At 45.0% G+C, this 26,213-nt stretch overlaps 1 protein-coding gene across 1 annotated transcript in view; it reads left to right on the top strand.

Annotated features, from left to right (window-relative positions):
• The window catches only part of LOC124606012, a 532,599-nt gene that overhangs the window by 349,996 nt on the left and 156,390 nt on the right, over positions 1-26,213 (top strand). Inside the window, exon 17 of the mRNA XM_047137975.1 lies at positions 2,324-2,542. Within this exon, the coding sequence (XP_046993931.1) occupies positions 2,324-2,542 (219 nt within the window). The remainder of the gene's footprint in view (positions 1-2,323; positions 2,543-26,213) is intronic.

Genomic DNA, 26,213 nt, shown 5'->3' with positions numbered 1-26,213 from the left:
AAAACAGGAACAAATCTCTCCATAAAAGATAATAAACTCAATCTTGGACATCAACAATAGAAGATGATCATTAAAATCAGAATCATAAACACAAAAAAATGGTTTGATAAGGATATAAATAAATACAAACTGTAGCAGTAAGCATTAAACAACAAATACAAAAACTAAATCAGACTAAAAGAAAAATAATCAATACACATTTATATCTAATTATATTTAAATCAACATATGAATAAATACAAATGATAAAAACAAAACTAGACAGAATTATTAGAGAATGAACCAATCTTTAAGAATTATTTAATAAACATAGAGGAATTAAGTACATAGTTACAAATATTATTTTAAAATAAAGATAGCCAAAAGAATTAAGGAAATCATTACCATGAGAACAAACTGTTCAAATCAAAATTGAATGAAGCTCAGAACAATATAAAAAGATGTGTGTTATCTATTAAATTATTTCACACCACAATTTTTATATTGGTATGTAAGCTGTTGTAAACAACTTCAGGTCACCTGAGCAATATCTGAAGACTGAAACCAGTTGTGATTAAAAATTATTTATCAGTATGTCTTGTTGATTGAAATATGACTTTGTTTTCAAATATTTAAGAGACATTGGGCACAAAACGCGTAAGATATCCGTACTCAGCACACACTGATCTTCCTGCATTAAACATTTTTAACTTGAATGCATATAATCAGTTCTTCTGGATCAGTGAGCTCTGCGAGGGAAATGGTTGCTATGTATGCGTTTCACATGTGGCTGAACGCTTCCTGTTTCCTTAAATAACGTAACTATCCGGCGACTGGTCCCGACACGTGGATGATGTCGTCCAGGATACCGAGCAGCATACATAGCACACGCCCGTTGGACATTTTGATCACAATAGACATACATCAACACGATATCGACCTTTTCCGCAATTGTTAAACGGTCCATTTTAACACGGGTAATGTATCACGAAGCAAATACCGTCCGCACTGGCGGAATATTACGTGATACCACGTACTTTTACGTTTGTAACTATTATAGCGCCCTCTATCAGAAAGCGAAAAAGTGGTCCAATTAAAACTTTCATATCTCTTATGTACTACACGAATATGTAAAAAAAGAAAGTGGGGGTTCCTATTTAAAAGAACGCAGTTGATATCCGTTTGACCTACGGCAGCGCCATCTAGCGGGCCAACCATAGCGGCATCTGGTTTCGCCCTTCAAGCTAGACAAGTTTCGTTCTTTGTAGTTTTTTCGATTAACGCTTATTTCGTGAGATATTTGGCCCGGTCACGATCACTGGACCACCCTGTATACGTTTCTGTTATAGTGCAGCGGCTCCTAGACGTTTGTTTCAGTGCGGGTGTTCTAATATTGTCCGAACTCCTATGAGAATCAATAATATGAGATTAGGGGGTTAATGGATGCTGTATTGGAGCATGTGATAAGTTGGTTACTTGAGTCGGCCAGGGACCTTGTAGGGATGACGAAAGCGGCCAAGGTAACTGCTCATGGCCGGCCAGTGTGACCGAGCGGTTCTAGGCACTACAGTCTGGAACCGCGCGACCGTTACGGTCGCAAGTTCGAATCCTGCCGCGGGCGTGGATGTGTGTGATGTCATTAGGATAGTTAGGTTTAAGTAGTTTTAAGTTCTAGGCGACTGATGACCCCAGAAGGCTCAAATGGCTCTGAGTACTAAGGGACTAAACGTCTGAGGTCATCAGTCCCCTAGAACTTAGAACTAATTAAACCTAACTAACGTAAGGACATCACACACATCCATGCCCGAGGCAGGATTCGAACCTGCGACCGTAGCAGCAACGCTTGGCTACACCGGACGGCCGAGGGAGGTGGCGCAGTGATTAGACACTGGGCTCGCGTTCGGGAGGACGACGGTTCAAGCCCGCGTCCGGCCATCCGGATTTAGATTTTCCGTGTTTTCCCTAAATCACTCCAGGCAAATGCCGGGATGGTTCCTCTGAAAGGGCACGACCGACTTCCTTCCCCATCCTTCCCTAATCCTATGAGACCGATGACCTCGCTGTCTCGTCTCCTTCCCCAAACAACCCAGCCCAACCCAACCCACACCATTTGAACCATTTTTTTTTTAACTGCTCACGAGAAGCAGTAAATCCGGACCCGACTTCAGTTGCGCCACAAATTTTGAACGTTCGTCATTGCAATACCACAGTGCCCTGTACAGCTGGAAGTCACGGATTCCCACCCATCCCTCCATTTTCTTGCCTCATTCTCTGTTTCGTACACAGAGGTCGTGTAAATGTACGTGCTGGCCTGTTTGCCTGAGTGTGTTTACGTGGTGCGCAGGCATGTTCTGCGCGCTGACGCTGTGCGAGCTGGAGCCCTGCCTGCACGGGCAGTGCCGGCTGACGGAGACGGGGTACGCCTGCCACTGCCAGCCCGGCTTCACGGGCGCCACCTGCGACCGCAAGCAGCGGCCGTGCGCCGACAACCCGTGCGAGGGCCGCGGCGAGTGCCTGGAGCGCGGAGACGCCTTCCACTGCCGCTGCCACGCCTGGTGGGAAGGTCAGCCGCGGCTGCAGCCCCTCACTCCACACAAGCAGCGCCCACTCACCGCACGAACTACACATTGATGTTGCCAAAAGCCGAGAAGCGATTCTTCTTGGTGTTTTAGTTCTCTGGGGCACTCTGGGATACTCTCTGAGGTACTCTGGGATTCTCTCTGGTGCACTCTGGGATGCTATCTTTATCTCATTTTCATTATTTGTCTCCATCCTCTGATTATCTATCTATTATTTTTAGATCCTTTATTTCTTATTTTTAATTTTATTCTTCATTATAAAGTTGCGAAGCATCCTTATCTATCTCGTGAAATTTTTTTTTTAAAGTTTATCTCCAGATTAATTTTAAACTCTTGTCTTTTAGATCTCTAAATTAATTATTTATTAATTATCATTATAGGCCGCCTTATAGGCAAGATCAATGTGTAGTTCTATTCAATAGATAATTTAGAGATCTAGAAGATAAGAGTTTAAAATTAATCTGGAGATAAACTTTTAAAAAAAAAGAATCTCACGAGATAGATAAGGATGCTTCGCAACTTTATAATGAAGAATAAAATTAAAAATAAGAAATAAAGGATCTAAAAATAATAGATAGATAATCAGAGAATGAAGACAAAGAATGAAAATGAGATAAAGGTAGCATCCCAGAGTGCACCAGAGAGAATCCCAGAGTACCCCAGAGAGCATCCCAGAGTGCCCCAGAGAACTAAAACACCAAGAAGAATCGCTTCTCGGCTTTTGGCAAGATCAATGTGTAGTTCTATTTAATAGATAAATTCTTTGTCTTCATTCTCTGATTATCTATCTATTATTTTTAGATCCTTTATTTCTTATTTTTAATTTTATTCTTCATTATAAAGTTGCGAAGCATCCTTATCTATCTCGTGAGATTCTTTTTTTTTTAAGTTTATCTCCAGATTAATTTTAAACTCTTATCTTTTAGATCTCTAAATTAATTATTTATTAATTATCATTTCTGTGTGGGTTTCAGGGGTTAAGACCTCTGGGGAGGTGGGTGGGTGGTTATGCATGGCTGTGTTGACCGCCTTATAGGCGGGTGACCTTGAACCGGACTTTGCCGCAGCGGATCGCGCTAAGTTTTAACTAAGCGCGATCCGCTGGAAAGACCCGCTTCCGGTGCCGCCATTGCGGTTTATCAGCACGCTACTTCCGGTGCCGCGCCCAGTTGGGCGGCCCTTATCACTAACAACATCCGTTCTGGGGTACTCTGGGATTTATTTTTACCGAGCTTTTATCATGTTACATACTCTAACAACCCTACCACAACAAAGGTCAAAAATTAATTATAATTCTAGTGTTGCTCACGCTGCTAAATATTGCATTTTCGGGCAACAACAAAGTTATATTATGTGGCAGGTATCATTAGGGCGCAGTTAATAAAGTCATTTCATGAAATAATGGATTAACTAGGAACTCATCTTTTCGTGTTTCCCACGCTGGTCTCGTTGTGAACTCATGGCTCAATCGTCGAAAATCTAGGTAGTGATGATTCCAAGCTCTGATGCAAAGAGGCCTAGGTGTTATTCTGCGATATTCAAAAGTTTTATAGAGCTATATAAGAATATGGAGCTATATAAGAATATACAGCCCACAGTTGCTATGTAAGAATATACAGTTGCTATATAAGAATATACGGCCCACAGTTGCAGGTTAACTTTATCGTTTACCTAGGTTTCAACGTTAATAATAACGTCTTCTTCAGAACCTTTTTTTTTTGTTTTTTTTTTCTTTATTGTATTTCAGTTCCCCATCAGGACGGGCTGGCAGCAGCATATGCGCTGCTCTTCAGCCGAAAGACATAGAACAACAGAAGACATTTAAAAATAACAAAGGAGAGAATATGGCGAACATAGATATAAAAAGGGGGGAACATCATGGAAGGCAATAGACAAAAAACGGGGTGACCGTGAAATGGAAATAAAAAAACTGTTAAAACTGTTTAAGATTAGCACACACAAAAAGCCACACACTGCGACAATTAAAAGAACACAAGGCACAGTATGACTGGAGCATAAAAGGTATCGACAGATGGCGTAGCACACAACAAACACTGACGGCGAACCTCAAGGCATTACACAATTAAAATCACACCTCTTGACGCACAGGAGAAACAGCACTAAACACAACACTGATGTGGCACACTGACGATGATCAAAACGGAGGATCTGCCGGGCGCAAAGAGATGATGGAGACTGGCAGAAGGGAGGGAGGAGAAGAGATGGGGGAGATGAGCGGGGGGCGCACTGAAGAGGGCCAGGTAGGGAGGGATGTGGGAAGGAAAGAGGCAAGTATGAGGTGCATGGTCTCAGGGGAGGGGGGGGGGAGGAGGAAAATCCGCTCTGGGGGAAGGAGGGAAGAGGAAAAAAGGTGGCCCTGCGGAGGGGGGGGGGGGGGGGGGGGACAAGGCCAGGTTATAGTTGGAAGGAAGGGTAGATGTCACTTCAGAACCTGTTTTTTTTTTTTTTTACTTTATTGTTATTTTAAAACCTGTACAAATCAGGTAGGCTGGCAGCGGCACACTACGCCGCTCTTCACCCATAGCGTTTACAATAGTATAAGAACGGAGAATGATAATGAACAAAGTGACGGGCAACAGAGAGAGGTCACAGAGACACAAAAACACGGAGCCGTTCACACGTGACGATAACAACACTGAAAACACGTTGGCACGGCGCACAGAACACTGATGAATCCGACGGCACAAGTGAACATAGTAGTGGGACGGCAGACACCAAAAAACACTAAACGACGTCACACACACGAGACACAGAAGGCGATGATCTCCGGCGCGCGAATGTTCACTATGCGTGTGCGAGTCCGGGGACCTGCCAAGAGAGGAGGAGCAGGAAGGGGAGTGGGAGAGCGAGAGGGGAGAGCAGGGATGCCACGGGCAGGGGTGAGAGGTGGGGAGGGAGGAAGGGGGAGAGGAAGCCCGGGGGAAGAGGGGGGAGGGAGGGGATGGGGAAAAGGAAAAAGAAGGGAAGAGAAGAGAAGGGAGGGAGGGTGCCGAAAGGAAAGGACACCGGAAGTGGGGGGCGGGGCTGGGTCAAAGTTGATAGGAGGGGTAGATGGAGGGGACGAGGACATCATCAGGGAAAGGGAGCTGGCGGAAGCCACCTTGGGAGAGGGTAAGGAGGGTGGAGAGATGGAGACTGGGCGGGACGTGGGAATACAGGTGCGGCAGCGGGCGGGGATGGGAGAGGATCGGGGATACGAGCGAGTGAGGAGAATCAAGTTTACGGGAGGTGTATAGGATCTGTATCCTTTCAAGGAAAAGGAGGCGGCGGGGGAAGGGGAAGGGGATGAGATCATACAGGATCCACGTGGGGGAGACGGATGTGATAGGCTAGGTGGAGAGCATGGCGTTCAAGTATTTGGAGGGATTTATAAAAGGTAGGGGGAGCGGAGATCCATGCTGGATGGGCGTAACAAAGGATAGGGCGGATGAGGGATTTATAGGTGTGGAGGATGGTGGAGGGGTCCAGACCCCACATACGGCCGGAAAGGAGCTTGAGGAGACGGAGTCGGGAACGTGCCCTGGCTTGGATTGTCTGGAGATGGGGAGTCCAGGAAAGGCGACGGTCGAGGGTGACGCCAAGATACTTAAGGGTGGGAGTGAGGGCGATGGGACGGCCATAGACGGTGAGATAGAAATCAAGGAGGCGGAAGGAAGGGGTGGTTTTGCCTACAATGATCGCCTGGGTTTTGGAAGGATTGACCTTGAGCAACCACTGGTTGCACCAAGTGGTGAACCGGTCAAGATGGGATTGGAGAAGGCGTTGGGAGCGTTGCAGGGTGGGGGCAAGGGCAAGGAAGGCGGTGTCATCGGCAAACTGGAGAAGGTGGACGGGGGGTGACGGCGGCGGCATGTCCGCCGTGTACAACAGGTACAGAAGGGGGGAGAGGACGGAGCCTTGGGGAACACCGGCGGATGGGAAAAAGGTGTAGGAATCCATGTTATGGATGGTGACATAGGAAGGACGGCGGGAGAGAAAGGAACCGATCAGACGGACGTAGTTAATGGGAAGGGCGAAGGTTTGGAGCTTGAAGAGGAGACCGGAATGCCATACGCGGTCATAAGCGCGTTCGAGGTCAAGAGAGAGGAAGATTGCGGAGCGACGGGAATTGAGCTGTTCGGAAAGGAGATGAGTGAGGTGAAGGAGAAGATCGTCGGAAGAGAAGGACGGCCGAAAGCCACACTGGGTAACGCGAAGGAGGCGGTGCTGGCGGAGATGCTGGTGGATGCGTCGGGTGAGGATAGATTCCAGGACCTTGCTGAAGACCGAGGTAAGGCTGATGGGACGGTAGGAGGAGACGGCGGACGGCGGTTTGCCGGGTTTAAGGAACATGAGGATACGGGAGGTTTTCCACAGGTCGGGGTAGTAACCGGTGGACAGGACTACATTGTAGAACCTGGCCAAGGTGGAGAGAAAAGAGACAGGAGCTTCACGAAGGTGACGGTAGGTTCAGAACCTGCAACAAGTTAATATTATAATGCGCTAGTAAATTATATTAGATATGGTCATCCTACACGATGCAACGTATAGTACTTACATAAATTATTATTTAAATGTTTGCCTAAAACAGGCCACGTCCCAAGTCAACTTCATTAAACTTGATGCATAACTGTAAGGTTTTGTCACTTCTATTAAAGCAGCTGTAGAAATTCACTCGAAGCCCGTTGTATGGGCCTCGTCGTGTGACCAGAGACTGCGGACCGCGAGGGCTTCGCGGTCTGCCTCACAGAGGGCGACGCGCATGCGCGAGACGTATAGAGTCAAACTTATTACGCACGCGTCAGATAACCTTTTTGCTATGAATTAATTTTATATTTTACTATTGTAAGTTAGTTACAATATCCAGCATGACTACGTTTTACATTCTGTTACAGAGTTTTCTAAACTGACCAACAAATCTCGTATGAACATCTGTAGGAAAGGATCTATTATTACAGAAACTGTGAGGTCACATGCATTATGAATTATTGTAAACCTAGTATAGGTTGGAAGCCTTCGAAGTATGCCCTATTTTTTAGACACAGTTGATCGTTCAGTAAATTGCCTCTATCTGTAATTAGGTGTGCATAAATTTGTAGTTCCTCAAGCGTGTCGAGTCTATATCCCTTAACTTCATGATGTAGTACCTCTATGTCACGTAAAGGTTTAGGTGTATGAGCCATTTGCATCAGATGTTCCGCAAAGGCTGACCCCCGTGTTCCTACGCCCTTTATTGGAAGATGTTCTTTAAACCTTACTGCTATAGCTCTGCCTGTTTGACCTATGTAATAACATGGGCAATCATCACACATAATCTTATATACGTCTGATTTCGCTGACTTGTCACCGTCTTTCTCAAGGGAATGAACCAAATTTTGCTTTAAACTATTACTCGTCGAGTAGAAAATTTTAAAACCTGAATTTTTCAACAGACGCCCTATCTTGTATGAGACATTACCTATATAAGGAACCGACAACCATTTCTTGGTCTGATCTTGGGTTTGAGTATTTGTGTTTACTAAAGTCGTTGTCCTTTTTCGCGTTTTCTTATGATGTTAAAAATTATTTTATAGATGCGTTTCATAAACCATTCTTGAATATTACACTTTTGCAAGTTAGCACAAAGGTGATGTAAAAAAAAAATCAGCACTCCTAATTTACGTTACACTTCTTTTTTATTATTTTTGTAGCAATATCACTTCACAATATAAAACATACTTGAAAATATCTTCTTCACTGTTAAAGTTCGCATTTCATAAACTGACTACAATTTGCGTCTTTTCAACATGACGACCAAGACTTGACTCTGCCATAACCGCTTACGCGCCCAAAAATCAGAGTTACAAGTACGACAAAGATCGTAGTGACAAAAGAAAGAATACACATAAGGATAATATCATTGCAATATAAACATATCGATGTATCAAAGTACCTGTACATTAATGAAATCAAATCTGAATGTTGTCTCAGAAATATGTCAACTACTTTACTGCACGCCCACACCGCCATGATGGCCAACACAAAAGGTCTACAGCCATCTCTGCATAAGGGTTAGTTTTCACTGAAGTGAAAGATTGTCGGTATGCCTCTGTGTCGGCTCTAATCTCTCTGATTTTATCCTCATGGTCTCTTCGCGAGATATACGTAGGAGGGAGCAATACACTGCTTGACTCCTCGGTGGAGGTATGTTCTCGAAACTTCAACAAAAGCCCGTACCGAGCTACTGAGCGTCACTCCTGCAGAGTCTTCCACTGGAGTCTATCTATCATATCCGTAACGCTTTTGCGATTACTAAATGATCCTGTAACGAAGCGCGCTGCTCTCCGTTGGATCTTCTCTACCTCTTCTATCGACCCTATCTGGTACGCATCCCACACTGCTGAGCAGTATTCAAGCAGTGGACGAACAAGCATATTGTAACCTACTTCCTTTGTTTTCGGATTGCATATCCTTAGGACTCTCCCAATTAATCTCGGTCTGGCATCTGCTTTACCGACGGTCAACTTTATATGATCATTCCATTTTAAATCACTCCTAATACCTACTCCCAGATAATTCACGGAATTAACTGCTTCCAGTTGCTGACCTGCGATTTTGTAGCTAAATGATAAGGGATCTTTCTTTCTATGTATTCGCAGCACATTACACTTGTCTTCATTGAGATTCAATTGCCATTCCGTGCACCATGCGTCAATTCGCTGCAGATCCTCCTGCATTTCAGTACAATTTTCCATTGTTACACCCTCTCGATATACCACAGCATCATCCGCAAAAAGCCTCAGTGAACTTCCGATGTCAACCACAAGGTCATTTACGTATATTGTGAATAGCAACGGTCCTACGACACTCCCCTGAGGCACACCTGAAATCACTCTTACTTCGGAAGACTTCTCTTCATTGAGAATGACATGCTGCGTTGCGTTATCTAGGAACTCTTCAATCCAATCACACAATTTGTCTGATAGTCCATATGCTCTTACTTTGTTCATTAAACGACTGTGGGGAACTGTATAGAACGCCTTGCGGATGTCAAGAAACACGGCATCTACCTGGGAACCCGTGTCTATGGCCTTCTGAGTCTCGTGGACGAATAGCACGAGCTGGGTTTCACACGATCATCTTTTTCGAAACCCATGCTGATTCCTACAGAGTAGATTTCTAGTCTCCAGGAAAGGTTCTAGGCGTTTCAGTCTGGAACCGCGCTACTACTACGGTCGCAGGCTCGCATCCTGCCTCGGGCATGGATGTGTGTGATGTCCGTAGGTCAGTTAGGTTTAAGTAGTTCTAAGTCTAGGGGACTGATGACCTTAGATGTTAAGTCCCCATAGTGCATAGAGCCATTTGAACCATTTGGCTAAGTTTCATTGAAGCTCGAAATTTAGTGCGGACGTCAATGCGATATGCGTTTAATAGTTTCCACAGTCCACCCGGTTGGCCGCGAGGTCTAACGCACGCCTCTCCGGGCGGGAAGGAGGGCCTGGTCCTTGGCACGAATCTGCCCTGCGGATTTGTGTCGAGGTCCGGTGAACCGGCCAGTCTGTGGATGGTTTTTAGGCGGTTTTCCGTCTGCCTCGGCTGGTTCCCGTTATTCTGCCTCAGTTAAACTACGTCGGCGATTGCTGCGCAAAAAAGTTCTCCACGTACACGTACACCACCATTACTCTACCACACAAACATAGGGGTTGCACTCGTCTGGTGTGAGACGTTCCCTGGGGAGTCCGCCGGGAGCCGAACCGCACAATAACCCTGAGTTCGGTGTGAGGCGGCAGAGGGGTGAAGTGCACTGCTGTAGTCTTCGTGGGTTTGTGGACCACTGCGGCTGCGGCGGGGACGGAGCCTGTGCGTCGTTTCTAGGTCCCCGGTTCACATTCAATACAATACAATACAACACAATAGTTTCCACATTGAAACATTGTCTCAAAATATGGTAGAAAACCCAATGAGATTCTGGTCGTATGTAGCTACAGTCAATACCGTCACTGCGTGATAGCGATGGAAATATTACCGATGATGGTGCCACTAAAGCGGAGTTACTAAACACAGTTTTCCGTAATTTCTTCACGAAAGAAGACGAAGTAAATATTCCATAATTCGAAGCCAGAACAGCTGTTAGCATAATTGACATAAAAGTAGATAGGTGTTGCGAAACAACTCAAATCATTTGAGAAAGGCAAGTCTTCCGATCCAGCTGGTATACCAATCAGGTTCCTTTCAGAGTATTCAGACACAATAGCGCCTTTCTCAGCAATCATATATAACCGCTCACGTGACGAAAGGTCTGTTCCTAAAGACTGGAATGTAGCACAGGTCACACCAATAGTCAAGAAACGAAATAGAAGTAACCCATTGAATTACAGACCCACATCACTGACCTCGATTTGGAGCATATACTGTACTCGAATATTATGAATCACCTTGAAGAAAACGACTTTTTGATACATAACCAACACGGATTCCCATAAGGTAATGAGTGCTGTCGACAAGAGATCTCAGATCGATTCCATATTCCTAGATTTCCAGAGGGCTTTTGATATCGTTCCTCACAAGCGACTATTAATCAAATTGCGTGCATATGGAATCTCGTCGTCAGTTGTGTGACTGGATTCGTAATTTCCTCTCAGAGAGGTCACAGTTCGTACTGATAGACGGTAAATGATCGAGTAGAACAGAAATATCTGACGTTCCGCAAGGCAGTGTCATAGGCCCTCTCATGTTCCTGATTTATGTAAATGATCTAGGTGATAATCTGAGCAGCCTCTTTAGCTTGTTTGCAGATGACGCTGTAATTTATCGTCACGTAAAATCATCAGACGGTCAATTCCAATTACAAAATGATCCAGAGAGGATTTCTGTATGGTGCAAAAAGTGGCAATTGGCACTAAACAAAGAAAAGTGCAAGGTCATCCACATGGGTACTAAAAGAAATCCGATAAATCTTGGGTATACGATAAATCACACAAGTCTAAGGGGTGTCAATTCGACTAAATACCTAGGAATTACAATTACGAGCAACTTAAATTGGAAATACCACATAGATACTATTGTGAGGAAGGCGAAACAAAGACTGCGCTTTGTTGGCAGAACACTTAGAAGATGCGACAAACCCACTAGATAGACGGCCTACATTGCACTTGTCTGTCCTCTGCTGGAATATTGCTGCGCAGTGTGGGATCCTTATCAGGTAGGATTGACGGGGGACATCGAAAACGTGCAAAGAAGGGCAGCTCGTTTCGTGTTATTGCGCAGTAGGGGTGAGAGTGTCACTGATATTGTACGCTAGCTGAGGTGGCAGTCACTGTAACGAAGGCGGTCTTCTTTGCGGCAAGCTCTATTTACGAAATTTCAATCACCAACTTTCTCTTCCGAATGCGAAAATATTTTGTTGACACCCACCTACGTAGGGAGAAATGATCATCATAATAAAATAAGAGAAAGATTTAGGTGTTCCTTTTCCCATGCGCGATTCAAAAAATGGCTCTGACCACTATGGGACTTAACTGCTGTGGTCATCAGTCCCCTAGAACTTAGAACTACTTAAACCTAACTAACCTAAGGACATCACACACATCCATGCCCGAGGCAGGATTCGAACCTGCGACCGTAGTAGCCCCGCGGTTCCGGACTGCGCGCCTAGAACCACTAGACCACCGCGGCCGGCTTGCGCGATTCGACAGTGGAATGGTAGAGAAGTAGTATGAAAATGTTTCGATGAAACCCTGTGCCAGACACTTGAATTGAAGAGTAACCATGTAGATGTAGATGTAGCGGTCTCATAGGCTATGGGCACTGCGATGTTTGCGTACTTCTGATCAACGTGAACCATTAATACACGCCCATCTGGATATAGACTGGGTAGAAAGTTGAACGAAGGGTAGTGGTTTGAAACGCAGAGGGAAAAAAGTGCTGACGCAAGAACCAAGGGAAAAAAACGTCTGAGATAGTTGGGTCGGGTTGTAAGAGCAGTAGCGATTTTCTTGCTGCCTGCGACAGTCTGCAAGGGTAGGCTTTGTTAGTAATGCAGGTCGATACCTTTGTCGTTGTGCGTTGGTGTTACTCGACTGCTGCTGCTGGGTGACGGTTTTGATTTCTCGGTCAGCGTCAACATACCTGTAACCGTAGGGTAATGTTGGCGGTTTGTTTGTGCTTCAGTGTGCGAGCTTGTCGGTTTTCCTGCTGTAGCCTGTTGATCGGCTTAGATAGCAGCGGGTATAGCCAGTCAACGTTGCTGATATGCAGGGGCTTGCCGATGTTGTCGCTTATGGGTGTATGTTAGCTTGCCATAGGTGCTTATGCCCTAGCTAGAAGTGTCTTTGGACGCTGATACTGCCACCTATGGTTGTGATCGTAGGTTCCCAGAGTAAGGATCAAAGGATTATTCGAGTATCTCGAAGTCCTTTACAGTCGTGTGGTGTGTTTTTTGAATACTTTCTTGAGGATCTCAAGGTGGTATTCATTGTGAAGATCAAGGGGGCGTGTGTAGCGTGGAGCGTTGTTAATGCTGCGTGGCACTTTGTTCTGTATGATCTGCAGGCCGCGCAGACGTGTAGGAGCGGCGTATCCCCAGACGGGAGCTGCATACGTCATCAGAGGTCTAATCAGTGTCATCTATATGGACCTCGAGACCTTCCTATTCAGTGTACTCTCCTTGTTGAGCACTGGGTAGAGTTGTTTGAGCCTATTGTGTTTTCTGTTGGCAAAATATTCAAAATGGTTCAATGGCTCTGAGTACTATGGGACTTAACTTCTGAGGTCATCAGTCCCCTAGAACTTAGAACTACTTAAACCTAACTAACCTAAGTACATCACACACATCCATGCCCGTGGCAGGATTCGAACCTGCGACCGTACCGGTCGCGCGGTTCCAGACTGTAGCGCCTAGAGCCGCTCGGACACCGCAGCCGGCAAAATATTCGATGTGGTCCCCACATGTAAGTTTCCGGTCCAGCCAGACACAGAGATTTCTGATTTCTCTAGGAAACGTATTGGGAAAAAAAAAGCAGGGCAACAAACATGCGTTCTCCGTTTATAGAAAACAAACTATGACTGATGCCGTGATCCCGAATGATTCATGCCATCCGCAGGCTTATAAAGAAGCTGCTTTCCGTAGTCTCGTGCATAGGGCAACCAATATACCTATGAGCGAAAAAGGTAGGGAGACTGAAATTAATACCGTTAAGAGAATAGCGATGAACAACGATTACAGAATAGATATGGATAAAAAACTGTTACGGAAAAGTAATAAGCGCAAAAAGAAAAATCGTGATGGAGAGAAAGTGAAAATTATCACGATGCCATACTACGGAACAGTCTCACAAAAGATAGCAAATATTTTTAAGCCACACGATGTTAAAATAGCTTTTCAGTCTAATAACCTAGTGAGGTATAGCCTTAAGCACGATATTGGCGAGAAGAGAAATAAGTTTGAAAGATCGGGAGTTTATAAGATTCAGTGCAGAACTTGTGATGCAGAATATATAGGGCAGACACGAAGATCAATCGCGATCCGGTATAAAGAACACAAAGATGCGTTCAGCTTAGGAAATTATGACAAATCAGCTTTTGCGAACCATATATATGAAACAGGCCGTCCCCTTAATAGCATAGAAGACAACGTAGAAATATTGCATGTAGAAAAGAAAGGGAGGAAACTTGATTTATTAGAGGAATTCGAGATAGCTATCCATGAAAAGAAACAAAGCAATATTCTAAATGCACAAGATAATTTTAAAGAAATGAGATTTTTTAGCGGGTTTTTAGAATTATTTTAGGGTAGGTATGCGACTTTAAACTTGTAGCATGTCACTGACGTAGTTGCGAGAGGCTAACGATGGCAGACCAATGCAATAAGGAAATCAGGCGCCCAATAGCATAGCGTTACCGTCAAGCACACGGCTGTAACCACGCCAAAACACCTAGGAACGTCAGTCCACAACAGCTCCCGAGCCGGCACAGTGCGACAGCATACTTGGTAGCTATGGGACGGCCATCGACTTGTGTCAACAACTTCAATGTAAGACGAGGACCCACAGTCCAATATACTTTTAATTCTGTTTTACTCTACGGACTCCCAACTATTTATGATGGTATTTTGTCTTTTTAGTCCGTTTAATTTCATGACATAGATTTTACAACCTGATGATTGGAGCATTGCCTCTTGAAACGCGTTGTTAAAATATATGTATAAGAATCGCGGTTGAATGCTAACAGTGATAACCAGTATTGGACGTACTTGTTGTTACCTGTCGACAGTGTTGATGTTTGCGCAGTAGCTTCGGTCTGCCTGTGAACAGAACTGCTTCGCACTTGGCGACGTATACTTTAATACGCCATTATTCCAACCAAGGCTTGGCAGTTCTGAGTGCTGTCTGTATTGGTGAATTTATGTTCAATGGTTTCCAATCCTGCGCAAGGATGGCTCTGTCATCCGCGTAGATGGCTAAAGTCATGTTTTGTTTTGCTGGATAGTCATTAACGTAGAGGTTGAACAAGATGGGCCCCAGGATGCTTCCCTGGGGTACTCCAGCTTGGATACCGGGATGTGTCGATTGTTTGCTCTGCACGTCAGTGTGAAAACATCTCTTTGTGAGATATGAGTGTATGAGACGTACTAGTCCGCCGGGGAAACCAGCATCGCTCAGTCTGCATATAAAGCCATTGTGCCAGAGACGGTCGAAAGCTTTTTCGATATCCAGGAACACGGCCCCTGTGGCCTGGTTTCTTGTTTTAGCCGTGTGTAATATGTTCGACTACACGGAAGAGTTGTGTTGTTGAGTTATGATTCCTAAAGCCGAATTGCTCCGGTCTTAGGGTGTGGCTCTGAGCACTATGGGACTCAACTGCTGAGGTCATTAGTCCCCTAGAACTTAGAACTAGTTAAACCTAACTAACCTAAGGACATCACAAACATCCATGCCCGAGGCAGGATTCGAACCTGCGACCGTAGCGGTCTTGCGGTTCCAGACTGCAGCGCCTTTAACCGCACGGCCACTTCGGCCGGCTAGGTCTTAGGGTGTCATTGGCAATGCAGAGCCTACTGATGCGCTTTAGTATTACGTTCTCAACAGTCTTGCTGAGCGAGCACAGCAGAGTGATGGGTCGGAAATGTTTCAAGATGCCATTCGTTATGTGTGCAAGGTATTCTACGGCTCTATCTGTGAACTCGTGGAGGACACGGTTTTGAATGCCATCGGGCCCAGGGGGGGGGGGGGGGGGGGGCTTTCCTAGCATTGACATGTTTGATAACCCAAGTAATATCGTTTGTACTAGTACGTCTGATTTCGTCGCTCGTGTGCTGGGCTACAAGTTGTGTAACTCGTCCGTTTCAAGTGTAAGTACTGGGACTCAAGAGCAAGATTCGGAATGAAAGACGCTGCAAGTGTTGTGGCCATAAGCTCTGCCTTCCCCTTCTCGGAGTAAGCTGGGCCGTCTGGTCCTTGTAGAGCGGGATGTGCTACAGAGGAGACGGCGTGCTTTATAACACCAGCTGATATTGGGAAGCATACTACCACATCCGTAAGACAATGAAGACGTGCTGACAATCAGATAAAAATCTCCAAAAACATCTGCAGAAATGCTATGGCTCTGAGCACTATGGGACTTAACATCTATGGTCATTAGTCCCCTAGAACTTAGAACTACTTAAACCTAACTAACCTAAGGACATCACACAACACCCAGCCATCACGAGGCAGAGAAATCCCTGACCCCGCCGGGAATCGAACCCGGGAACCCGGGCGTGGGAAGCGAGAACGCTACCGCACGACCACGAGATGCGGGCAGTAATGCTATGAGCGCACAAAAATAAATCACGTGATGACTAAAATGGGCGAGTAGTCTGATACGTGTCCTGCAAAAATAAAAATAAACAAGTAGCCGTGTCTGATAAGGTGTTTCAAAGTCATTGCGACAACCGCCTAGGAGTGATAGATCAAGTCATGCGGTACAACTTTTGTTAGAGACGAAATGTTCGCTGATGCTTCCCGACGACGCTAGGTGTCTTATAGAATTGATTAAGTCATTATACCCTTGAGAGGCGGCAGGACGTAGGCAATCTGAGTACTACACAATATCTGTTGCCTATAAGCCAGTCATCTGCACCATGTGCAACCATATTGGCCGATCTTTTAAAATACACTATAAGAGAAAAAAAAAAAAGGCGGCCGATGTGATCGAGTGGTTCTAGGCATTCAGTCCGGAACTGCGCTGTTGCTACGGTAGCAGGTTCGAATCCTGCCTCGGGCATGGATGTGTGTGATGTCCTTAGATTAGTTAGGTTTATGTAGTTCTAAGTCTACGAGACTGACGACCTCAGATGTTAAGTCCCATAGTGCTCAGACCCATTTGAACCATTTTGAACAAAAAGAAAAGCACACACCATGAATGAATAGTCCAAATGGAAAGAAATCGATCGATACACAATTTCAGAAAAACTGGATTATTTTATCAAGAGGAAGACCTTCTGGTGGGCCCTGCCCGCAATGCTCTAAATGTTCTCAATAGGGGAGAGACCCGGTGAACTTGCTGGTCGAGGTATGGTTTGGCAAGCACGAAAACAACCATTATAAACTCTCGCCATGTGCGGGCGGGCATTATCTTGCTGGAATGTAAGCCCAGGATGACTTGCAATGAAGGGCAACAAAACGATGTGTAGACTATCGTCGACACACTGCTGTGTTGTAAGGGTATCGCGATAACAACTAAAGGGGTCCCGCTATGAAAAGAAATGGGCTGGTTGCCGGGCCATATGGCGGGCGACAGTCAAACCTCTACATCTACATGATTACTCTGCTATTTACAATAAAGTGCCTGGCAGAGGGTTCAATGAACCACCTTCAAGCTGACTCTCTACCGTTCCGCTCTCGAACGGCACGCGGGAAAAACGAGCACTTAAATTTTTCTGTGCGAGCCCTGATTTGTCTTATTTATCGTGATGATCATTTCTCCCTATGTAGGTGGGTGCCAACAGAATGTTTTCGCAATCGGAGGAGAAAACTGGTGATTGAAATTTCATGAGAAGATCCCGTCGCAACAAAAAACGCCTCTGTTTTAATGATTGCTACTCTAATTCACGTATCATGTCTGTGACACTATCTCCCCTGTTTCACGATAATACAAAACGAGCTGCCCTTCTTTGTTCTTTTTCGATGTCATCCGTCAGTCCCACCTGATGCGGATCCCACACCGCACAGCAATACTCGAGAACAGGGCGGACAAGCGTGGTGTAAGCAGTCTCTTTAGTAGACCTGTTGCACCTTCTAAGTGTTCTGCCAATGAATCGCAGTCTTTGGTTTGCTCTACCCACAATATTATCTATGTGATCGTTCCAATTTAGGTTATTTGTAATTGTAATCCATCAGTATTTAGTTGAATTTACAGGCTTCAGATTTGTGTGACTTATCGCGTAATCGAAATTTAGCTGATTTCTTTTAGTACTCGTGTGAATAACTTCACACTTTTGCTTATTCAAGGTCAGTTGCACTTTTCGCACCATACAGATCGGTTTTGCAAGTCGTGTTGATCATCTCATGACTTTATAAGACTGTAAATGACAGTATCATATGCAAACAATCTAAGACGGCTACTCAGATTGTCTCCTATCTCGTTAATATAGATCTGGAACAATAGAGGGCCTATAACACTTCCTTGGGGAACGCCGGATATTGCTTCTGTTTTACTCGATGACTTTCCGTATGTTACTGCGAACTGACGTCATTCTGACAGGAAATCACGAATCCAGTCGCACAACTTAGGCGATACTCCGTTGGCACGCAGTTTGGTTAGGAGACGCTTGTCAGGAATGGTGTCGAAAGCCTTCTGGAAGTCTAAAAATATAGAATCAATTTGACATCCCCTGTCGATAGCACATGAGTATAAAGAGCTAGTTGTGTTTAACAAGAACGATATTTTCTGAAACCGTGCTGACTATGTGTCAATAAATCGTTTTCTTCGAGGTACTTCATAATGTTCGAATACAGTATATGTTCTAAAACCCTACTGCATATCGACGTTAGTGATATAGGCCTGTAATGAAGCGGATTACTCCTACTTCCCTTTTTGGGTATTGGTGTGACTTGAGCAATTTTCCAGTCTTTAGGTATGGATCTTTGTGTGATCGAGTGGTTGTATATAATTGCTAAATACGGAGCTATTTTATCAGCATACTCTGAGAACAACCTGACTGGTATACAATCTGGACCGGAGGCCTTGCCTTTATTAAGCGATTTAAGCTGCTTCGTTACTCCGAGGATATCTACTTCAGTATCCCATCGCCGTCCGAGGCATCTCCAGGCGCGTCTTCGACCTGGGATCTCACTGACAGGACCAAAATTGCCTTCAGTGACGAGTTCCCTTGGCCAGTGAAGGATTGTCTGGAGGCGTCCCAGGTAGTGGTAGGATATCAGCCTGCCTGTCGCCCAGCGTACGGCCCGACAACCAGGAACGATGATCTGGGGGCGGGGTATTTCTTTTCATAGCAGGATCCTTTTGGTTGTCATCTGCAACACTCTTAGAGCAGAGCGGTACAACGACGATATTCTATGCCCTATTTTCTCTCCCTTCATGGCAGGCCAACCTGAGCTTATATTTCAGCAACATGATGTCCACGAGAGTCTCTACTGCTCGTATTAGTGCTTTCCAAATCCTTCCTTGGCCAGAAAGGTCGCCGGGCTCTCACCTATTGAGAACGTCTGGAGCATTATGGGGAGGGTCGTCCAACCAGCTCGGGATTTTGACCATCTAACGCGCCTTTCCGACAGGATTTGGCACGATATCATTCAGGAGGAGTTTCAACAGCTCTGTCGGTCAATGCCAAAGTGAATATCTGCTTGCATGCTAGCCACAGGCGCACCAATGCGTTATTGACTTGCCAGAATGAGATTTTCACTCTGCAGCGGAGTGTGCGCTGATATGAAACTTCCTGACAAATTAAAACTGTGTGCCGGACCGAGACTAGAACTCGGGAACTTTGCCTTTCGCGGGCAAGTGCTCTACCAACCGAGCTACCCAAGCACGACTCACGCCCCGTTCTCACAGCTTTACTTCTGCCAGTACCTCGTCTCCTACCTTCCAAACATCCCCTAGGCTGTGGCTAAGCCATGTCTCCGCCATATCCTTTCTTTCGGGAGTGCTAGTTCTGCAAGGTTCGCAGGAGAGCTTCTGTAAAGTTTGGAAGGTAGGAGACGAGGTACTGGCAGAAGTAAAGCTGTGAGAACGGGGCGTGACTCGTGCTTGGGTAGCTCAGTTGGTTGGGAAATTGCCCCCGAACGGCCAAGGTCCCGAGTTCGAGTCTCGGTCCGACACACAGTTTTAATCTGCCAGGAAGTTTCGTTGTTCAGTTTGTGAAGCTCTTTGTCTAGAATAAATCATCCAATCTTTTTTTAAATTTTAATAATTTGTTTGTCTCTACATGGACATTACATCTCCCATTCGCATAATTTCTACAAACACTCATCCTCATAAATTAAGGATAATGTTGATACATGGTGAAACAACGCTCTGGTGGGAGGTTTGCGGGTTTAAATCACCTCGGCGTATGACCATGCGGTGCATTTGACCTGCGGTCGTCGCACGGTGGCGCTGGCAGCAGTCCACATACGCAGAGGTGTGCTGGTGCATGTCAGAGTAAGATGTAGCGAGTAAATGTGTAGACGTTTTCAGACGTGCTAATGGTGACTGTGTGTTGAAAATGGCTCAAAAAACACATATTGATGACGTTATGAGGGGTAGAATACTAGGGCGACTGGAGGCTAGTCAAACAAAGCAGGCGGCCCTCCGTGTGCCATAAAGTGTGATTTCAAGATTATGCCAACGATTCCAGCAGACAGGAAACGTGTACAGGCGCTGCAGTACGGGACGTTCACAGTGTACAACACCACAAGAAGACCGATGTCTCACCATCAGTGCCCGCAGACGCTCACAGAGTATTGCAGGTAGCCTTGCTTGGGACCTTACCGCAGCCACTGGAACAGTTGTCTCCAGACACACAGTCTACAGACCACTGAACAGACATGGTTCATTCGCCCAGACACCTGCAAGGTGCATTCCTCTGACCCCTGGTCAGAGGACAGCCCGTAAAGCCTGATATCAAGAACACAGTACATGGTCATTGCAACAGTGGTCCCAGGTTATGTTCACGGACGAATCAAGGTGTAGTCTGAACAGTGATTCTCGCCGTGTTTTCATCTGGCGTGAACCAGAAACCACATGCCAACCTCTTAATGTCCTTGAAAGGGACCTGTATGGAGGTCGTGGTTTGATGGTGTGGGGTGGGATTATTTTAAGTGCACGTACACCCCTGCATGTCTTTGACAGAGGAACTGTAACAGGTCAGGTGTATCGGGACGTCATTTTGCACCAGTATGTCCGCCATTTCAGGGGTGCAATGGGTCGCACCTTCCCCCTGATGGATGACAACGCACGGCCCCACCAAGCTGCCATCGTGGAACAGAAGATATCAGGCGAATGGCGTGGCCTCCTGTTCTCCAGACCTAAACCCCATCGAGCACGTCTGGGATGCTCTCAGTCGACATATCGCTGCACGTCTGCAAATCCCTACGACACTTCAGGAGTTACGACAGGCTCTGGTGCAAGAATGAGAGGCTATACCCCAGCAGCTGCTCGACCACCTGATCCTGAGTATGCCAACGCGTTGTGCGACCTGTGTTCGTGTGCATGGTGATCATATCCCATAATGATGTCGGAGTACATACGCAGGAAACAGTGGCGTTTTGTAACACATGTATTTCTGGACGGTTTTCTCAACTTATCACCAACACCGTGGACTTACAGATCTATGTTTTGTGACTTCCCTATGTGCCTACGCTATTAGCGCCAGTTTTATGTAGTGCCACGTTGTGTGACACCACATTCTGCAATTATCCTTAATTTTTCTTCTTAGAGTGTATCTTTCTCCACTTAGAGACACTCATTCTTCAGATTTTCTTGCTGATAATCAGTCGATTTTTTAGACTATGCAATGTAGCATACCTGTTTAGTAGACAGAGCTAGTTTGCTGAAATTTCGTCGTCCCACGGCCGACAAGTACGCCACGTGGCGTCAGCAATCGTACGGGAACGTTTTGTCTCTAACAGATGTTGTACCCCTAGACGTGATCTAACATGACAAGATGTTTGTTGCAACAACTTTGAAACGCCCTGTATTTATAAATAATCTCATTCATTAAAAGCATAGCCCTGTTCTTTTGAAATGAAAGATTAATTTTTATAAAAATTTAATTTTTATATGTGCTAGAGTAGTCTTCTACGACCACTGTCACCTTCAACAACATGTTTCCAGGCATATAACCACATTAGCATCTTGTTTTTATATACCAACATTTCGCTTCCTGTTGCAAGAAAGAGGTCTTCATCTGTATAGTGGTATTTAATCCTTCACCAGGCTCTTCGTATTTACTCATTCTGGTTAAGGCCCGTGAAACAGGGATCGAAATTTTAGTCTATAAAGCAGCATAACGAAGTGGTTAACTACACAGATAAATATTATTGAACGTAATTTTAATGACTGCTTTATGTGGCAATCTCATTGCTTGTATAGTGTGAAAGTTTTTACCAGAGATAACAGTTGTCTTAAGGGCATATTACACTACTGGTTTACCTGTTTGGTTCACGTGCACACACACTCTCACTATGGTACACTTCAGAGGCTTCCAACTTCGCTTGTGATCAGTCGGACGCTCCCTTGTTCATCTACATTCCTCTTCAGCTCCCCCCATCATTAATTCCATTCTTCACGGAGTATAGGAAGGAATGTACATGAACATCTTGGACAAAATAGAAATCTGTACATATTTGGCAAAAAGTCCAAATAACATTTTAAAACGAACGAACGGAACTCAGAAAGAAAAAAAAGTATTGAGAACTTCGATAAAATTCTTATGAGTGATAGATAATTCAGGACAAAAGAGAGTCCTAAGTTTAACACGTTACACAAATCAATTTTCATCAGAGATATTATTTTAATAACACGTCATATCTCTGAACCATTATTATAACAGGCATGTACAAACGTGACAAAACAATAAATACATACAATATCTTATTATGCAAGCAAAACTGATACATACAACCAAAACGTCGTCTGTACATGGTCTTTCAAAATTACACCAACAAACTGCGAGGGTATGCAAAAGGCGCCTTCAGAAACAGAATGATGATGGGAACCTGCGTTCGTAAAGGCCATCCAATGACAGTATAAAGCGTCGAAATTATACGCACGGGCCCCTGCTGCTAGGCCACCCCTTCAGCAGCAAACGTTACTTTGTACACTGATGGACGGTAGGCGGAACGTCTCGCAGTGATGTTTGTTATTCAGTGATCGCTACTGATTGCCTAGATGGACAGTGAAGAAGATGGAACTAGCTGGTGCGGAGACAGGCTATGTCTCCTATGAATGTAGTGCTCTGTTGCCTCCGTGGATGACGGTTGCAGACATGGATTTCCATCTCCAGTTCATTTCTCTCCTGAGTATCGAAAAATATATGAGGTTTTAGACGGTTCCAGCATAAAAATAAACTATGGATAGAACAACCATGTCTGAAACCGTCATCCAAGATAAAAGAGCATCAAATTCTTAGCAGACAAGGCCTTTCTACATAGCATCTACGTTAACCTCCTCCACTGGCGATAGTTGAAATCAGACGCGATCGCTGAATAACAAGCAACACTGCGAGACGTTCCGTCTACGGTCCGTCAGCGCCAAAGTCAAGTTTGCTGCTGAAGGGGTGAACTGGTGGCAGGAAATTACGTCTATATCTTCGACGCTCTGTAGTGTTCATGGATGATGTGGCACACATTCGTATCCTCGATTTCTTCCTCAAGACACCTTCTACTGCCCCCTGAAGTTGGCTGGTGTAATTTTGAGACACCCGGTATCCACCGCTTGTCATACCCAAGAGTCATCAGCCGCATTTCCTCTGGTGTTTCTGCAGATATCTGCAATTTCGATTTTTCAGTGTGTAGATGGAGTCGGTCCAAACAAATGTTGTTCATCACGTCTTGCGTATAATGCCCGGTGTCAGCAGAAAGCGTCGGTTTGCTCCCCTTTACAGATAAAATTATTTTTAAAGCGTAATATTACATGCCTATTCGGTAGAGCGGCCCCAGATTAGTGTAATGTAATATACGTTATACCTATATGTACACTATTGGTCATTAAAATTCCTACACCAATAAGATGACGTGCTACAGACGCGAAATTTAACCGACGGGAAGAAGATGCAGTGATATGCAAATGATTAGCTTTTCAGAGCATTCACACAAGGTTGGCACCGGTGGCGACACCTACAACGTGCTGACATGAGCAAAGTTTCCAACCGATTTCTCATACACAAACAGCAGTTGACCGGCGTTGCCTGATGAAATGTTGTTGTGATACCTCTTTTAAGGAGCAGAAATGTGTACCATCACGTTTCCAACTTTGATAAAGGTCGGATTGTAGCCTATCGCCATTGCGGTTTATCGTATCGCGACATTGCTGCTCGCGTTGCTCGAGATCCAATGACTGTTAGCAGAATATGGAATCGGTGGATTCAGGAGGGTAATACGGAACGCCGTGCTGGATCCCAACGGCCACCTATCACTTGCAGTCGAGATGACAGGCATCTCATCCGCATGGCTGTAACGGATCGTGGAGCCACGTCTCGATCCCTGAGTGAACAGATGGGGACGTTTGCAGACAACAACCAACTGCACCAACAGTTCGATGACGTTTGCAGCAGCATGGACTATCAGCTCGGAGACCATGGCTTCTGTTACCCTTGACGCTGCATCACAGACAGGAGTGCCTGCGATGGTGTACTCAACGACGAACCTGGGTGCACGAATGGCAAAACGTCATTTTTTCGGATGAATCCAGTTTCTGTTTACAGCATCATGATGGTCGCATTCGTGTTTGGTGACATCGCGATGAACGCACATTGGAAGCGTGTATTCGTCATCGCCATACTGGCGTATCATCCGGCGTGATGGTATGGGGTGCCATTGGTTACACGTCTCGGTCAGCTCTTGTTCGCACTGACGGCACTTTGAACACTGGACGTTACATTTCAGATGTGTTACGACCCGTGGCTCTACCTTTCATTCGATCCCTGCGAAACCCTACATTTCAGCAGGATAATGCACGACCGCATGTTGCAGGTCCTGTACGGGCCTTTCTGAATACAGAAAATGTTCGACTGCTGCCCTGGCCAGCACATTCTTCAGATCTCTCACTAATTGAAAACGTCTGGTTAAAGGTGGCCGAGCAACTGGCTCGTCACAATACGCCAGTCACTACTCTTGATGAACTGTGGTATCGTGTTGAAGCTGCATGGGCAGCTGTACCTGTACACGCCATCCAAGCTCTGTTTGACTCAATGCCCAGGCGTGTCAAGGCCGTTATTACGGCTAGGGGTGGTTGTTCTGGGTACTGATTTGTCAGGATGTATGCACCCAAATTGTGTGAAAATGGAATCACATGTCATTTCTATAATAATATATTTGTCCAATGAATACCCGTTTATCATCTGCATTTCTTCTTGGTGCAGCAATTTTAATGGCCAGTAGTGTATTAACATGGTCAGTAAAATGCGAAGAATAGCCTAATCTCCAGCAGCGATTCGTGTGCCGTCCTGGCCCTCCCTCACTGCTGCCGCAATGCAGCAGAGCTGCTCAGTGGCTGCTGGAGTACTGGTTGTTCTCATTGTTTTAATGTCCATATTAATACATATAGATATAATTTATATGACACTAGACTAATCTGAGCAAGTAAAATTTCTCTTTAAAAACTATTTTGTTTGTAATGGGAAACAAACCGATCATATCCACTGACACTGAGCATCTCATAAAAGTCGTGATGTGCAGTATTTGTTTGGACCAACTCCATCTACATATTATAAAAACTAAATGCTAAATGACAAATACCTGCCGAAGTACTCTAGGTACCGCTTGAGAATGAGTCATAAGCAGTTCTGATGGGTTACTATTACAATCATATGCATTTCATACATTTTGAAGAGGCCCCAGAGTAGTATACATAAGAAATATACAGTACAGAATAAATTCGCTGGTTTGCTCGACATGTGTCGCTGTCATATAGAATGTCCTCTTTTTTTTTTAATATTTTCAACCTCCACTCCAAGGACAGGAGCTGGCTGTTCAAGATCCGGCCTATTAAGAGTCACGATTTTACTCAGGCAATTATCAGAAAAGCTAGTAGCGGGGTTGACGGGGATCCCTACTGGGAATAAATGGAAGGGGCTTATCAGTTCTGCCATACACCTTGCAACCAAGGGAAACCCCTTGGAAACTTTGGTCGAGACAGGGGATTGTAACATTATTTATTTGTTTCTGAGACATCGTACTTCATCTGCAGCCAAAACTTAAAATGTTGTGTATCCATAAAGTGTATATATGTCGTATGTATCGCACCCCGGCAGGAACAGTGACACAATTCAGAAATGCAGCACTTGAGAAATAACGAGTTGAGGAATAAATTGTATAAAACTGATAATGAAATAATACTAGCTTCTTATTTTTTTAGTTGTGTCACTTTGATTGCCAGAGTGTGATGTACAGACCGTAGTCACAAATAAAAATTTATACCAAGGCCAGTGTTCGAACCCGTGTCTCGTTTGCCATCTTGGCACACTGGCTTTCCATT

This window comes from Schistocerca americana, chromosome 3, assembly GCF_021461395.2.
Source record: "Schistocerca americana isolate TAMUIC-IGC-003095 chromosome 3, iqSchAmer2.1, whole genome shotgun sequence".
Classification (NCBI taxonomy): Eukaryota; Metazoa; Arthropoda; class Insecta; order Orthoptera; family Acrididae; genus Schistocerca; species Schistocerca americana.
Note: the sequence above shows the minus strand (reverse complement) of the source record. Positions and strands in the feature narration are given on the sequence as shown.